At 41.7% G+C, this 17,194-nt stretch overlaps 1 protein-coding gene across 2 annotated transcripts in view; it reads right to left on the reverse strand.

Moving 5' to 3' along the window:
* Positions 1-17,194, reverse strand: part of LOC100145508 (hypothetical protein) — an 82,367-nt gene that overhangs the window by 53,696 nt on the left and 11,477 nt on the right. For both annotated transcript variants that reach the window (NM_001126952.1, XM_031890214.1), the window contains exon 3: positions 8,462-8,743. In NM_001126952.1, coding sequence (NP_001120424.1) covers positions 8,462-8,743 — 282 coding nt within the window. The remainder of the gene's footprint in view (positions 1-8,461; positions 8,744-17,194) is intronic.

Raw genomic sequence — 17,194 nt, forward strand, 5'->3', positions numbered from 1 at the left:
TAGCCGCGGGCGACGAAATAATAGCCATGTGACAAAAGAATAGCCGCGGGCGACAATTTTTTTTGACGTGCGACATTTTCGCCGTTTCGCAAATTTTCTGCCGTTTCATGAATCTTTTGAAAGATTCGCAAATTTTCCGGCGAAGCGAAACAGGGACAGATTCGCTCATCACTAGCCATTACCCATATCTCTTATGGCAGTGCTGTCCAACTGGCGGCCCGCGACCCCCCTCTGTGTGGCCCCCCACCTGTCTGGCTGCTTTGATGGCTTACTCTTGTGTAAGCTTTAAATGGTACCAGTACTGTGATTAACTGGCCCCCTGCATGGTTCTCACCTCAGATTCAGGCTGTAATCAGGCTGTATTGTTTAAATATGTAATCCCCTGTGTTGTCCACACCTTTTAATCTCTGCATTGTTCACCCCCTGCAGTGTTCACACCTCAGGCTCAGGCTGTAATCACCCATATTGTTCCCCTGTTCACACCTCAGGAGCAGTAGAAACCCACAAATAATCCCTACACACTACAAAAAGAACATATACTGAGGTGGTACTTCAATTAAAAAGTTTTTTAATATATAGTTATTGTGCGGACTGTAGGAGCAGTGCCAGCATTGTGTCACTGTAGGCTGCCTGTGTGTGCCATACACACAGGCATCATAGGGCAAGCAGAGTATGGCACACACAGGCAGGGTAGGGCAGGCAGAGTATGGTACACACAGGCAGGGTAGGGAAGGCAGAGTATGGCACACACAGGCCAAGTATGGCACAAACCAGCCAAGAATGGCAAACACAGTGAAAGTATGGCACACGCAGGCAGGGTAGGGAAGGCAGAGTATGGCACACACAGGCAAGGTAGGGAAGGCAGAGTATGGCACACACAGGCAGGGTAGGGCAGGCAGAGTATGGCACACACAGGCCAAGTATGGCACAAACCAGCCAAGAATGGCACACACAGTGAAAGTATGGCACACAGGCAGGGTAGGGAAGGCAGAGTATGGCACACACAGGCAGGGCAGGGAAGGCAGAGTATGGCACACACAGGCAGGATAGGGCAGGCAGAGTATGGCAGGTTTTTGCTGTACTACAACCATTTATATGGGTATGGTCATGTGATAACATGGGTGTGGTTTCAAGTGGGTGCAGTTTCAAAAAGGGGAGTGGTCAAAACTGGCTTCCATTATCGGCCCTCCACCACGTAGGTCGGAAAAATTCCGGTCCTCGGTACAACAGAAGTTGGACAGCACTGTCTTATGGTATAATTTGCTGTAGATGTCATGTGTCTGCCTGGCATTTGAGAGATACAAGGAAATATTATCATTTTATCAGTGAGTCCCAACACCCCTAACTATGTTACATCTTTATGAAGCACTTCTTGCTTGCCATATAAGTGTACGCTTCAATGTGCCTGATGCCTGTACTGCCCACTGGACATAATACAGGTATGGGATCCATTATCCAGAAACCTGTTATCGAAAAAGCTCAGAATTATGGCCTGTATCTCCCATAGACTCCATTTTAATAATTTAAATTTTAAGGATCATTTCCTTAATCTTCTGTAATACTAAACAGTACATTGTACTTGATCCCAACTAAGATTAATTAATCTTTATTGGGGCAACACAATCCGATTGGTTTTATTTAATGTTTAAATTATTTTTGGTAGACTTAAAGTATGATGATCCAAATTACAGAAAGATCCCTTACCTGGAAAACCCCAGGCCCTAAACAATCTGAATAACAGGTCCCATACCTATATAGGTTTAACATACAGGCCAGTTGTACTAGTGCAAGGCAGCAGTACATTATATTGTAATTACTTTACAACACTTTGATTTTTTTGGTGTTACTGTTACTTTAACCTCTCACACTCAGGCCCAGAGCTCATGGTCTTCTTATCCAAATGTGTCCCTTCAACTTCTTTTTCCATTACTACTGATGGACCAGTCCCTTACCATCTCTAACCAAATTAATGCCACTGCCAAAACTTCTGCTTTTTCCTATGTTGCATTGCCAATAGCTAAAACACTAATCCATTCCTTTATCCTGTCCTGTTTAGACAACTGTTATTTCCTACTAACTGGTCTTCCAGACTCCCACCTCTTTCTCCTGCAATCTTAAATTCTGCTCTCTACTAGGAGGGAACCTGTTCATTTATGTATGAGGCGGTCTCCTCAATCCTTTTAGTTTGTTCGTGAATCCCCACTCCTGGCTCTACCTAAGACAGGGGTGTCAAACTCAATCACATAAGGGGGCCGAAATCTAAAACACAGGCTAAGTCGCAGGCCAAATTTTTTATTAATATTCTTAGTAAGATACTAAGGAGTATATTTATCACAATGTGTAAAAAGTGGAGTAAGACATTACTGGTGATGTTGCTCATAGCAGCGAATAGATGCTTTGCTACTGTTGAAATCTGATTACTGATTGGATGCCTTGGGCAACATTACTGGTAATGCTTCACTCCACTTTTTACACAGCATGATAAATAACCCCTTAGTCTTAGTTACTATGTGAGGAAAATGGAAATTGATAAGGGTGGTCAGACACATTCACCAAGGGCCACATAAAACAGCCAGGTGTGCCAGTTTTGGCCCCCGGGCCTTGTGTTTGACATATATGACCTAAGATGATCAGAAAACCCTGCACTACACTGATGAGCCCCAAAAAGGGCGAAACTGGTCTGTAGTTGGGAATCTGATCAGCTGTCATCCTGGCTTCTGCTTTAAACCCAGTGGGTGAGCTTTAGCCTATAGGATAAACCCATGTAAATGGGACAAGCCCATGTAAATGGGACTTTTCTAGGAGCCTTAATGAATTTCTTCCCAGAATCCTGTTATGACTTATTTGCATATGTATGAGGCGGTCTCCTCAATCCTTTTAGTTTGTTTGTGAATACACTAGTGAAATCTCTATCATGCCTGCCTGTTAAGCATGGGATATCATACAAAATCCTTCTCCTAGCTATTAAAATCCTTCACTCCTCTGCTGCTCAATAGATTTCTCACTTGTTTTACACCATCCATACCCACTGCTATCTCTCGTCTAAAGCCTTTCTACCTTGTGGTGCCTTACCTTGCCTGGTCTAGTCCTGGAACTTAAGTGCCAATGCCCAAACCTTCGATTTCTCTAAATGCTACTCCTCCTACAGTTTTAGGGGTACAACGCCCAAACTTGCCACACTTCTTCGCCCTATAGTGGAGCAGGTTGCTTGTGCTTTTCTTAGGGATCCCGCCCCCCGTCTTTTTGTGGCGCTGCTCCGAACACCCCAATTTTCCCATTGACTTTGACAGGGAAGATTTTCAAACTGCTGCCACTCTTACAGCTCTGAAGCTACATCCCCCAAACTTGAATAACATAATCATGGGGTCACCCTGAATGAAATAGCGACATTTGTTGGATGACCCAAAGTGGGAGGGGCCAACAACAGCCAATCAAATTTCAGCCATTAACTTTTATGGGGAAATTGAAACTGCTGCCAATCTTACAGCTTTGAGGCTACACTCCCCAAACTTGAATCACATAGTCATGGGGTCAGCCTGAATGAAAATATGATGATCGTTGGATGCCCAAAAGTGGGCGGAGCTGTGAACAACCAATCAGATTTTACCTATTGGCTTGGCGGAAATTTAACCTGCTGCCAGTCTCACAGTAATAACACCAGGGTCCCCAAACTGGAGTTAGGCACCAGGTAACTGTGGTTCAAGGTTAGAAAAAGTGGGTGGAGCCACCAACAGCCAATCAGAGTTTACCTACTGACTTTCAATTTGGAAATTCAACCTGCTGCCATTCTCACAGTATTAACACCATGGTCACTAGGGGACTGCATTTTAAGGTTTTAAAAAGTGGGTGGAGCCACCAACAGCCAATCAGACTTCACCTATTGAATTTTTTTGGTTTAAATTTAAAATGCTGCCTTTCTCACACTATTTATGTCAGGGTTCCCAAACTTTGCACAGTGAGTCACTGACTGACTAGGTATTCAGGGTTAGAAAAAGTGAATGGAGCCACCAACAGTCATGCCATTTCTTGCCATTAAATTTCATTTGTTTATATTTAAACTGATGCTTTTATTTAAGTATTAATTCCAGGGTTGTTAAACTTTCCAAAGTTAATCACTGTGTATTTGTGGTTCAAAGTCAGAAAAAGTGGGCGGAGCCACCAACAGCCAATCACATTTCCCTCATTTACTTTCAATGGTGAAGTGTAAAATTCTGCCAGTCCCACAATTTTTATGCCAGAGTCCCCAAACTTTGCAAATTTGGTCACTGGGGGACTGCAGTTCAAAAATAGGAAAAGTGGGTTGGGCCACTAACAACCAATCAGATTTCATCCATTGAATTTCATTGGTTTAAATTTAAAATGCAGTCATTCTCACACTATTTATGCCAGGGTGCCCACTGTTTGTCACTGGGTGACTTTGCTCCTAAATTTTGCAGAGTTAATCACTGGGTAACTGCAGTTCCAGGTTAGAAAAAGTGGGTGGAGCCACCTACCGCTAATCAGATGTCACTCGTTGACTTTCAGTGGGGAAATTTAAATTGCTGCCATTCAGTCACTATTAAAACCAGGGTCCCCAAACTTTGCACAACGGTTTTTAACAATATAACTGTGGTCCAAGGTTAGAAAAAGTGGGCGAGACAGATCAGATTTCATTCAGTGACTTCACGTTTTTCACACCAACATGAAGTTTGTTTTCAAACTTCCCTTTCTAGTTATGTTTGCCTTTCAAGTACGTACTTTTCTACTTTGTAAAACAGTATAGACTGCATATTCATGTATCGCTTTATAAACAATATATACATACATAAAGGAGCATGCATAGTTGCATATATCTTTCTGTAAAGAGTCAATTTGCACTCAGTACCCTAAACTGCAGCACTGAAAAGATTTCACTTTTTTTTATTTTTTGACTTTATTCACTGGGATAGATAGAAAGTCAGCGCTGGTCTACAGGATGCATTTGCATCAAATTATGGAAATATGTCGGTTATTTGGATAAGTGAAAGCTTACTGATACTGACAGTGGGTCCAGGTACACATACCTCTGACCATTAGCGTAGGGAGTCAAGAAACAAACAAAAGAGGCCGGCACTATTCCCGACCAAAAGTTGAAACTGGAAGCAATTGGTTATGTTTACAATCATTCGAGTTTATTTTTCATCTTTATACGATCGTAAATACCAATTACACAACCAGCAGCTTCCAGTTTCAATTCTTGGTCTAGAATAGTGCTAGTCTGTCTTTTGTTTATTTCTAGGATGCATCTGCACCCTCACTTAAATCAGACTTGTACTTTACTGAAACAGACAAACAATAATTTTGTTTTCTTTAACAAAAGCCACAAGGTTTACTGTTACAGTAAATACCATTCCCACAGACATTTAGTAAAGTGCTCTGAATAATAAGCTACAAGTGACTGTGCATAAAAAGGTGATCTGTTAAACATGTGTGACAACTTGGGATGCACCAAATCTAGCATTATTTTTTTTTTATAAATGTAAATATGCAAATTATAGAGTGAATTTGGTTCTGAATTTGGCTGTATCTTTGGGCGAGAATTTTAAAGATTTAACACTTACCTACAAAAGAACACTTCACTTTTATGGAACTTAATTAAACAAACCGGCTCATAGACTAAAATAGACAGACTTCAGTTAAAAAAAGACAACCATAATTAATTTCTGGCTGGGAAAGTTACTTGCAGGTGGTTTAACAAGTGTCTGCCATTCCTGGCTAGATGCTACAGAGATTGTGGTTCCAAATCACAGAGTGACGCTGGAATTAGTTTGTTAGACCAGAAAATCCAGTGAAATATGTCCTCCAACAATATTATCCTGGTAAAAAGCTGTTTCTCCTAGGGTTGCCACCTGTCTGGATTTGACCCAAAGAGCCCGGTTTTCAGGTCAAAACTGCCTGCCTTGTTTTTTTACAATTTGGAAAACTGAGCAGGACAGGAAGCACTTATGTCTGTGGGATGTTTTAAATCCAAACACACTTTTCTTTTCATTTTTTTCCAGATAGTACACTAGCATAACTAGCATAATAGCATAACTTCAGTTGCTTTAAAGGAGAAAGAAAGGTAAAAACTATGTAAACTTTATCAGAAAGGTCTATGTAAATACAGCCATAAGCACTCACAGAAATGCTGACCTGACTTCTCTGTCAAAATATTTCTTCTGTCTGTAATTCATGTGCCAGAGACACGCAGCTTTCTGCTTTCTCCTCTCTCCTGCTCCCCCCTCCCTCAAGAATGCCAAGAACCCACTCCCCCCCTTAGGAATGTGGATCTGATCCAATCAGCAGGAAGCTGACTCATAGGGGCTGATTTACTAACCCACGAATCCGACCCGAATTGGAAAAGTTCCGACTTGAAAACGAACATTTTGCGACTTTTTCGTATGTTTTGCGATTTTTTCGGATTCTTTACGAATTTTTCGTTACCAATACGATTTTTGCGTAAAAACGCGCGTTTTTCGTATCCATTACGAAAGTTGCGTAAAAAGTTGCGCATTTTTCGTAGCGTTAAAACTTACGCGAAAAGTTGCGCATTTTTCGTAGCGTTAAAACTTAAAAGGTGCAAAGTTTCGCGTAAGTTTTAACACTACGAAAAAAGCGCAACTTTTTGCGCAAGTTTTAACGCTACGAAAAATCGCCAGATTTTACGCAACTTTCGTAATGGATACGAAAAACTCGCGTTTTTACGCAAAAATCGTATTGGTAACGAAAAATTCGAAAAGAATCCGAAAAAATCGCAAAATACCGATCATTACGAAAAAAACGCAATCGGACTCATTTCGACCCGTTCGTGGGTAAGTAAATCAGCCTCATAGTCTAACTAACTGAGCATGTTCACTTGGTCTGGGTCTTGGTGCAGGAGAGAGGCATTATGGGAATTTTCTTTACACAGCTCAGCATTTTTTCTTCCTGTTTGGCTTCTGATCATCTGAACAGGTGAAATATGGGGAGACTTAAGGGCACTATTGAGACAAATGAAGGTATGCCTGCAGCTTGAGATTAACTCTTTACTAGCCTTTCCTTCTCCTTTAAGTTTCTACGAATATCAAAACAAAACAATATAAATCATAGCAGTATAACAGTTTAACAAAATTAGGAAATTCATTTTCCTTTTTATATTGTGTAGCTACCATTTCCAGTTTGTTATGTGGTGTTTATATATACACTGATGGCATACGTCCCAACTGTCCCGATTTTAGCGGGACAGTCCCTCTTTTGACAGCTCAACCCCCAGTCCCAGATTCTTACTGAAAAGTCCCTCATTTCCCTTTGATCTCCTGCACTGAAGCTAAAAAAGATACAAATTTAGTTAAAAGTAGCTTTTGGCAGAGAGCCCAGAAATCTAAACTAGCGTCACCTGCACTTAGATACATTGTTTCTCACTTTTAATTAAATAAGTGGGCTTTTGGCAGAGAACCCAGAAAGGTAAACGGCCAGACCTGCACTGAGATACAATTGTAACTAATAAGCTAAACAGGTCTCTTGGTTGAACTGAGACTTGCAGCTTAAAGGGCAATTTCACCTTTTTCAGCAAAACTGTAATAACACATAAGACAGGCCCCAAAACCCCCATAAATGTGTTCAAACTTTAAATAACCTGACAAATTTAGTCAAATGGAAGTGGCATTTAGGGGGAGTGGTCACAAAAACAATTCACCGCACTGTGTGCAGCAATTATTTTTGTTTCTCTTTCTGTTTTCAAAATGTTGGGAGGTATGCTGATGGTACCATTTTAATGGTTTAGAAAAAGTGCAACTTATCATAATGAAACACAGAATTCACACTATGATAAATATGGTCAAAGCACATTAAATATTTACAGTTATAGATCTATTATTATCTGAAATGCTTGGGACCTGGGGTTTTCCAAATAAGGGATCTTTCTGTAATTTGGATTTCCATACCCTAAAGGGGACCTGTCACTGTAAGAAATAATTGCAAATCCCACGTCATCATGTTACACTGCATACATTTTTAAAATATTGTTTCCTTTATACTTTTAGACTCCACAATTAGAGCACATAGGCAGGCGCCATTTTGTGCAAACTGGTATCAACTGTGCATTATCCCAAAAACAGCTGTACAAGGGACCTGATGCCCATGCTACACAGTTGAAATAGTGAGTAGAGAGTGGAAAGTGCAGAAATGAAAGTGAAATGATTTTTGCTGAGATTTTTAAATGTTTACTGTATTGTACTAAAAAAAAGATTTTGGGATACATGTATATTTTAAAAAATACTTTTATTAAACAGCTTTTTATGTCTAGGTGACAGGTCCCCTTTAAGTTTGCTAAAAATCATTTAAACATTAAATAAACCTAATAGGGTTGTTTTGCCACCAGTATAGATCCATGCTGCTTAGTTAACATCAAGTACAAAGTACAGTTATATTATTACTGAGAAAAAGGAAATCATTTTTACAATTTTTAATCTATTATATAACATACCCCAGTTCACAGATATAGGCTGTTGCAGGCTGCTGTGCTCTACCCGGCAGGTGAAAGTGTCCCCATGTTTAATGGTTGTCTCCAGCATCACATGGATTTCAAATGCCCAGTCTCCATCCGGTAGTAGCTCTGAGGATGTGACCTGCTCTCCCTCTTCAATCCCATTCTTCAGCCAAGTTACCTTTATCATCGGAGGAAAGAACCCATCTACAAAGCAGGTTATCAGGTTTTCATGTTCCAAATCCAATGTTTTTGTGTTTACAATCTTCACATTGGGTAGAGCTGGGAAAGACGGTTAAAATGCATTTAAATATGTATATATTTAATTAAAAACATTTATTATTTACATCTATGAAGATTCTCATTCATCCAGGTCATGATATACATTATCTAGTAGAATTAAGTCTAAAACAACTGGACTTTTCTGGGTTTTTCTTGAAAATGTTTCACCACTCATCTGAGTGGCTTCTTCAGTTCAAATGACTGGTAGGGAATTCCCCAGCCAATTGTCAGCAGCAATAACTCTGTGACTTATAACATCGCTAAATACGTGGCCAACGTCTTAGCTCCCTTAGTTGGAAACACAGTACACCACATTCAGAACTCCATGGACTTTGTAAAAAAAGCACAGGAGTTAAAGCTGGAGATCGATGATACAATGGTGTCCTATGACGTAACATCTCTTTTTACATGCATACCCACTACCGAGGCAATTGAAACAGTGAGGAAATGACTGAAAAAAGACAACACGCTCAGCAGCAGAACAAAGCTGACACCAGAACAAGTTTGTTCTTTACTGGACCTCTGTCTCAATACCACTTATTTCAAGCACAAGGAAGTTTTCTATAGACAAAAACATGGCTGTGCCATGGGTTCGCCTGTGTCTCCAATTGTAGCAAACCTTTACATAGAAGAAGTGGAAAAGAAAGCCCTGGACATATTCAAGGCAACAACACCAAGTCATTGGTTCAGATATGTGGATGACACCTGGGTCAAAATTAAAGCATGTGAGGTTCCAGCCTTCACCCAACACATAAACTCGGTGGATAAAAACATCATGTTCACAAGGGAAGATTTGAAAGACGGCAAACTGGCTTTTTTGGGCTGTGCAATAGTTATCAAAGAGGGGGGACCTGGATATTGAAGTATACAGGAAACCCACCCACACAGGTCAGTACTTGCTGTTTGATTCCCACCACCCTTTGGAATATAAACTGGGTGTCATTAGGACTCTACATCATCGGTCTGAAACTGTGGCAACCAATGCAGAGATTAAAGAGAAGAAATATAAACATCTAAAAGGAGCTCTGAAAACTTGTGGGTACCCAGACTGGGCCATTATCAAACCTAAATTAAAGACAAGCAAAAAGACCAGACCAACAAACAGAAGGGAAGAACACAGCAGGCAAAGCAACATAGTCATCCAATATGTTGCTGGAACATCAGAAAAACTTAGGAGAATTTTCAACAACAAACATCACATTCCTGTGTTTTTCGAACCCAGCAACACTCTAGACAAAAGCTGGTGCACTCTAAAGATCCTACACCAAAGCACATGAAAAGTAATGTGGTCTATGCTGCCCAGTGTAGCGAAGAGTGCTCTGACTTATACATCAGGGAGACAAAACAACCTCTGTAAGAGAATGGCCCAACATAGGCGGGCGAACACCTCAGGACAAAACACAAGAGGTGTGAAAGAGGCCATTTATGCCAGCCTGGAAAAACCATCCTTGAACAGAGGAGGGGGCCTGAGACACCACTTGTCACCAACATACAATGTCACTTTGACATCCTTACCCCGGTGGTTTCACAACAGTTCACACTTCCAGTCATGTACTTTGAAGGATTAACACCTTCATCAATGAGAATCATGGTACCATTGTGACTGGTCCTTGTTACACCTGTCAGTTTCAGCCAACACCTAACTGAATAAGTTCAATGGAACCATTGTGATTGGATGTCTGTGACTGTACTACCATCAAGGGTTTAAATGCCGGGGAATTCCCTACCAGTCATTCTAACTGAAGAAGCCACTTGGATGAGTGTTGAAACGTTTTCAAGAAAACTAATTTACGGTCAGATCTGATTTTAAGTATAGGTAACATAAGGTATAATATTAAATCACTGCAGAAGCAGTTGTTACATGAGTGTCATAACAAGTGACCTTGGATGAGAGATCAAGCTTGTGAGCCAGCAGTCATGTTTTTTTGGTTGATAAAGATTCTATCATAATTTTATGGCAGGTCTGAAAGGGTTAACATTACAGACAGTAAAGCTCCCATTTTACATTTTTCAGAGAACCAGAAAAAAATAGTATAAAATGCAGGAAAATGTAAAATCAGGAAATGAGTTAAAGCAACTTACAAATGCCAATTTTTGGACATCAGGACAAAATTTTGATGTAAAATCAAGGAAAATTACCCACTGAAATTCATTATAAACTGGTGGGACCACAAAATCAGGATACTTAAAACTGAGGTTTCACTCTATTTTATATTTGTAAAAATACATTTGTCTTGACCATGTACAGTATATGTTAATAGTCAGTAGTTCTGGAAGTTCTGTAGAATTCCCTATAGAAAGAGTAACACCAAAAGATGAAAGTGCTATATATGTATTTAGATATCATGTCCTGTTTTCTTACAATAATAGAAAATGTGTTTGCTTAAAGGAGAAGGAAAGGTAAAAACTAAATAAGCTTTATCAGAAAGGTCTATATAAATACAGCCATAAGCACTTACAGTAATGCTGCACTGAGTCATCTATCAAAAGAAACACAGTATTTCTTGTCTCTTTTTTTGTAAACATGATGTTCCAATGTCTGACTTCCTCTCTCAGAAACATCCTTAATTCCCATGTGTCATGAAAATGACCTAACAAGCGTATGCTCAAACACTGGAGAGAAACCGTGTAGCATTCCAGGACTTTATTTTTGTAAAGTCCAATGACATCACACAGCGACAAATCGTAAAATAGCAAAGAGGCAGTTCCAAAGTCCCACAGAAGTATATCCACAGTCTGAAGAAAATAATGGCCGAAGAATCACTGAAGCAGTTGATCCGAAGTGCAGGAATCGTTTCCTCTCTCTCTCTCTCTGAAGACTTTCCCAAGCTCTCTTTGGGCCTCTTTTTATGTCCCTGGGGGCCCATCCTCCCAGCAAGCCCCTATTGTTTTTTATGCAGGGGTGGGGAGATGTATAGGTGCCAGGGTAACTGGATTATCTACCTATTGTTTCCAATCAGGCCAGGGCAGACGTGTTGGAGCCTTTGGGTATCAGTCCCTAATCTCATCAGAGAGAAATTAAATCAATTCCGCCATTGTTTAAGATAAACCCGTCACATGGCTCCCCCCCCCAGTGGATGTGCGTTGATGGGGCTCCCCTCAGTAGGGAGAGACCCAGACGCACTGGGAATCAAAGTCGCTTGGGAAGAATGTACAAAGCTGCCGGGTTTCTGGTTGAATCCGTAGTTCCGTGATGCAGGGGCCCATTCATGCATATTTATATGTTTCCTGTGCCTCTGCCTAATGGAGAATTCAACTCTGATTTGCCTTCCACACAAAGTCTTTCCATTGAGCCCTTGGACTGCAGCCGCTGCATCATGGGGTTTCTCAAAGTCTACAAATGCAAAGCCTGGGGGCTTCTGAGCGACCCAAACCCGACGCAAAGGCCCATAAACCCCAAATGCCTGCTCTAATACAGCTCTGCTGACATGCTGACCAAGATTCCCAATATAAACATTGCAGTTCTGTAAGTTGGACCCCTGTGTTTGACTGTGACGAGGACGCTTCATTTGGTCAGCCGGTTGCACCCCCATAACAATATATTCCCCAATGGGTTCAGTAGGTAACACATCATTAGGGGCACAGACATGGCTGTGGTTTTGCAGAGTTTGTCTAGGCTGACATGGTGCTTCCACCATTTCAGGATGAACAAATGCCACAGCCTGGGGTTGTTGAGATACAGGTACCCTAGGTGGTTGTGGGCATTTGGCCTGTAAATGAGAGCCCGAGCCACAACTGAAACACCTCTTAGCTCTGTTTTGCAGCTCCTGGGCTGGCATCCCTGTGGCTGATTGGGCGGTAAAGGCCATTTGTGAGTGACCAGTAGGTACCTTTGGTGTGTAGGCTGAGGTACAAGAGCCTGGCAAAACTGGTCGTCCTTGAAGTGACTGTATACGGCTTTCAAGAAACTTATCTGCCAGTCTAGCGGCTTCATCTAGGGTGAGTGGTGCTCGATCCCAAACCCACACTCGCACTTCAGGGGCACATTGCTCAAGAAACTGCTCCATTAAGCAAAGTTGGCGAAGTCCCTCAAGTGTTTTAACCCCACTAGTTCTCAGCCACTGGTCAAAGGTGCGACATAACCGGCTGGCAAAGACCCAGTAGGTATCTGTAGGCTCCTTGCTAAAAGCTCTAAAGGCCAGGCGATAAGTCTCTGGTGAAATGGCATAATTCTCAAGAAGGACTCTTTTAACCTCCTCGTAGTCAGCCCGCTGGTCGTAAGGCAATTCCCTGTAGATGTCACTGGCCTTGCCAGTTAACTTACCTGCCAGGATTTTTGGCCACTCTGCCCGGGGGACATTGTAATCCTCACAAATGATTTCAAACGTTTCCAGGTAGGAATCAATGTTCTCCTGTCTGTCATCAAATGTGGGAAAGGTAGCGTGTGTGACTTTCACTACCGGTTTGTAGAGCTCAGACCTCGGGACAGATCCTGCAGAATCCAATGCAGGCGATTGGGAATTCTGCCTTGTACCCAGAATCTCCTGAGAAGCCAGTTCAAAGACTCGCAGGCGATCTGTAGCAGAAAGGCCAGGCCCCAAAACTGTGATCCACCGATTATATCGATCCATTACAGGATCTGTAACCCTTACCCACTCATCCCCTGCTTGGGAGGCAGAACCCAGTGGAGAAGCTGCTGTTTCCTCCTCATTAGATACCAAGTGATCTTCCATAATAATAGGGCAGGTCCGACTCTCTGGGCATTAGATGCAGCACTCCCATCTTCGTCCTGCCGCTCTGAATGTAACTCCTGGTAGTAGCATGATCTCTGCAGGGTAGGTAACTCCAGTTTATGTAGCTGTTCCTCCATTTGTTGTCTCAAAAAAGTCCAAAATGCTCTGGGTCCTCTGGATGTATGTCCAGAACGATCCCACTGCTGCCACCAAATGTCATGAAAATGACCTAACAAGCGTATGCTCAAACACTGGAGAGAAACCGTGTAGCATTCCAGGACTTTATTTTTGTAAAGTCCAATGACATCACACAGCGACAAATCGGATAAACCCGTCACACCATGGCCAGAGTCTGCGCAGCTCTCTTTTCTCTCCTGCTCCCCCCTCCCACCAGAATGCTAAGAACTTCCTCCCCCTCCCTTAGAAATGTGTGATCTGAGCTATAATGGCTAGACTACAGGCAGAAAGCTACTTAAAATGGCAGCTGCAATTTTAAGCAAACAGAGATAGCATCTAAAGCTGTTTACTCAGGTATAGTAATGGTTTCTGCAGATTAAATATATTGTTCTAGGTGACACTAATGTGGCAAATCTATTAGCAGTAAAATGCCAAAATGACTTTCCTTCTCCTTTAAGAAACCTTGCTATAATTTATCTAAATACTGCTGAGTAGCCACAGAGGCAGCCATTCAAATTAAATAGGGAAAAAAGCACAGGTTTACACAGCAGAACAGATATACTGTGTAGAATACAATGGGTTTAGTTCTTACACAGCATGATTAAGAGAGATAAATGGTCATGGCTCTCTGCAGGACTACAGACTAAAAACCTTTTTCATATAAAGTAGTTGCCAAGAAATATTTTATTTGTAGTTGCTGGATAATCAAATACAAACTTGCAATAAAATGTAAATATATGTTTAATTTTTAATGTTACTTTTAAGTACAAGTACAGATTTATCTAGGACAGCTCCCACTATCTTCTACATGACCTTGCAAGCTTTTAGATGCTAAAGTTTTACTTTCGAGTTGTTCTAGCTTAATAAATACTTGATCTGAAGTTATAATTCAAATTTGTAGGTTTTAATTAAAATATCTTGAATTACCCTATAGAGTACAATATAAGAATTTGTAGTTCCCTCTGACACCACCACAGTATTCAAATGCCCTTAGGTTTGCGTCACTACTATGCCAAGGACTAAATACATATGAAATGACCTCAGTAATTGTTCATCAGTCTGTTAAGGGTTACAAAACCAGTCCTTATAAATACAAATTTACCAAGAACAAGGTAAATATAACAAGGTAAATTAAGTTTGAAAGCAAATCTGGCTACCACTTGCAGCAGTGGGGTCCGAGGTTCGATTCCAGCTAGGCCACTATATGCAAGTAGTGAGTGTTTTTTCCCTTTCTTTGCGTGGGTTACCTTGCTCCGCACTCCAATCGCGAGTTAAATAACGCAACCAACATTGCTTCATAATTATGACGTGTGCCCTTTTAGTGAATCAAGCGTTAAGTCGCAAAAAATAAGAAGCAATAACATTTTTAACGCATGCTATAAATAGCGCTCGTTTTAGCGACCTTTAGTGAATCTGCCCCAATGATGGGATTAACTTCCCCTTGAAACTGGATGAAATAGAAAACAATGATGGGATTAACTTTCATTTGAAAGTATGTGAAACAGAAACCAATGATGGGATTAACTTCCCCTTGAAGATGGTACTCGACACATCAAACCTACTGAATTTTTTTTTGCCAAAAAAAGTTAACTAAATGTTAACGTAAACAAATTATGGGCTGTTTTTTGAAAAACTAAAATTTTTCAGGGAAAATGTTTGGAAAACTCACATTTTTCAAGAAACAATGGGCCTGATTCACTAAAGTGCGATAAAAATTATCGCACACTTTTTTGCGGTAAAAAAGACGCGATAATTTGCGCGCGATTCACCATAGTATTATCGCATGCGATAAATCGCCATTTTCGCATGCGGTATATCTCGCGCTAGTTTTACTGCATGCGTTAATTTCCGCGCTGAAAAGAATACGATCGCATGATTCACTATAACTTTTGCGCGCTAAATATCGCATTCGGCTATGCGAAAATTAACTCCTACTACAGGCAGGCGAAAAATTATAGAAAAGTACAGTAAATGATTTTTTTGCAATAAAATATGGACTTACAGTGTTATTTATTCAAGTATGTGTCTTTTTACTCAATTTTACTAAAGTCTTGGCATGTATGGAATTTTGCTACTAATATACAGTACTATAGCGGTAAAAATTTATTCGCCAAAATATACAGTACTATAGCGGTGAATATTTTGTCGCGCAAAATACATTACTATGTATATTTTGGTGATTTTTTTTTCCGCGATTTTGTAATCTCGCGACTTGCGGACATTTTGTGGCGATTTTTTAATCTAGTGACATGTGCGACTTGGGGCCATTTTGTGTCAATGAGCCTGCAGCCACCAAACTGAGAGGACATGCCTGGGGTTTCTGACTTGCTACCAGGGGAGAGGCGCTATATTATCAGCGTGCTCCTGCATGCAGGATATGACCACCCACCTCCGGGGGACTTAGGGGTCCACGAGAGGAAGAGGGCAATCCTGGACGAGCTAAGAGAAGGTTTGCTCGCCAGGTTTGCCCTTGATGTGGGCCCCCGTCAGCTCCGGCGGCTGTGGTCCGACCTTAAGCGCAGGAGCCCAGAACTGGTCACTGAAATTAGAGAAGGTAATTATTGTACTTTATTATGCTTTTACAGTATACATTCAGTAAAAGATTTAGCAAGTAATTTGAACTAAAGGTACAAATGTAAGAAATGTCAGGGATGATGAAAGTAACATAGTAACATAGTAAGTTGGGTTGAAAAAAGACATACGTCCATCACGTTCAACCATAATGCCAGTGAGGAACTGAAACGTTGCTCACAATAAACCTCTGAATATTATTTCACATCTTTGTGACTCCTTGTCAAAATCCTGTGTGTGCTGTTACCCCATGCCTGTCTAGATTTTGTTTTGCCACAGGCACCCAGGTGTTGTTGTTCCTTATGGTGTGCAGCTTCCCAGCACTTCCTATTGTTTGTATATATATATATATATATATATATATATATATATATATATATACAAATCTATTTTCAAATACATATGCATAAATAAGTTTAAAGCAGGGGGGAAGCAGCAAGGAGCGGCCCATAGTGTGAGTCATTTAGGAAAGGGCCACGAATGTTTTAGGGGGCCCTGGCTAACAATGTCTGTGTGTCCTTTGTATTGATGTGAGGGTTCACAGGGGGAGGGGCCATTGGGGGCGTGGGAGGCCCAAAAAATGTTGTTGTGAGGGGCCCTGTTATTTATGATGGTGTATGAATGTATATATATAATATATTACACAAAATAACATCTTGCAATACTATTTCACAGAACTTCAGCTGGTGCCTCCTCCCCAGGCCCAACCCCAGGCCCTCCAGCCTCTACCGGCCCAGCAGGCTCTACCGGCTCCAGCGGCCCGACCACCTGCAGCCCCAGCGGCCCGACCACATGTGGCCCCACCACCGGCCCCAGAGGCCCCAGGACCCAGCCAGGCCCCAGGACCCAGCCACGCCCCAGAGGCCCCAGGACCCAGCCACGCCCCAGAGGCCCCAGGACCCAGCCACGCCCCAGGACCCAGCAAGACCCCTGAGGCCCCAGGACTGACCCAGGCCCCCGAGGATGAAGAGGCGGAGGAGGCCGCCGAGGCCGAGGAGGCCATGGAGGCTGAGGAGGCCCCGGACACATC

The sequence above is a fragment of the Xenopus tropicalis genome, chromosome 8 (genome assembly GCF_000004195.4).
Source record: "Xenopus tropicalis strain Nigerian chromosome 8, UCB_Xtro_10.0, whole genome shotgun sequence".
Classification (NCBI taxonomy): Eukaryota; Metazoa; Chordata; class Amphibia; order Anura; family Pipidae; genus Xenopus; species Xenopus tropicalis.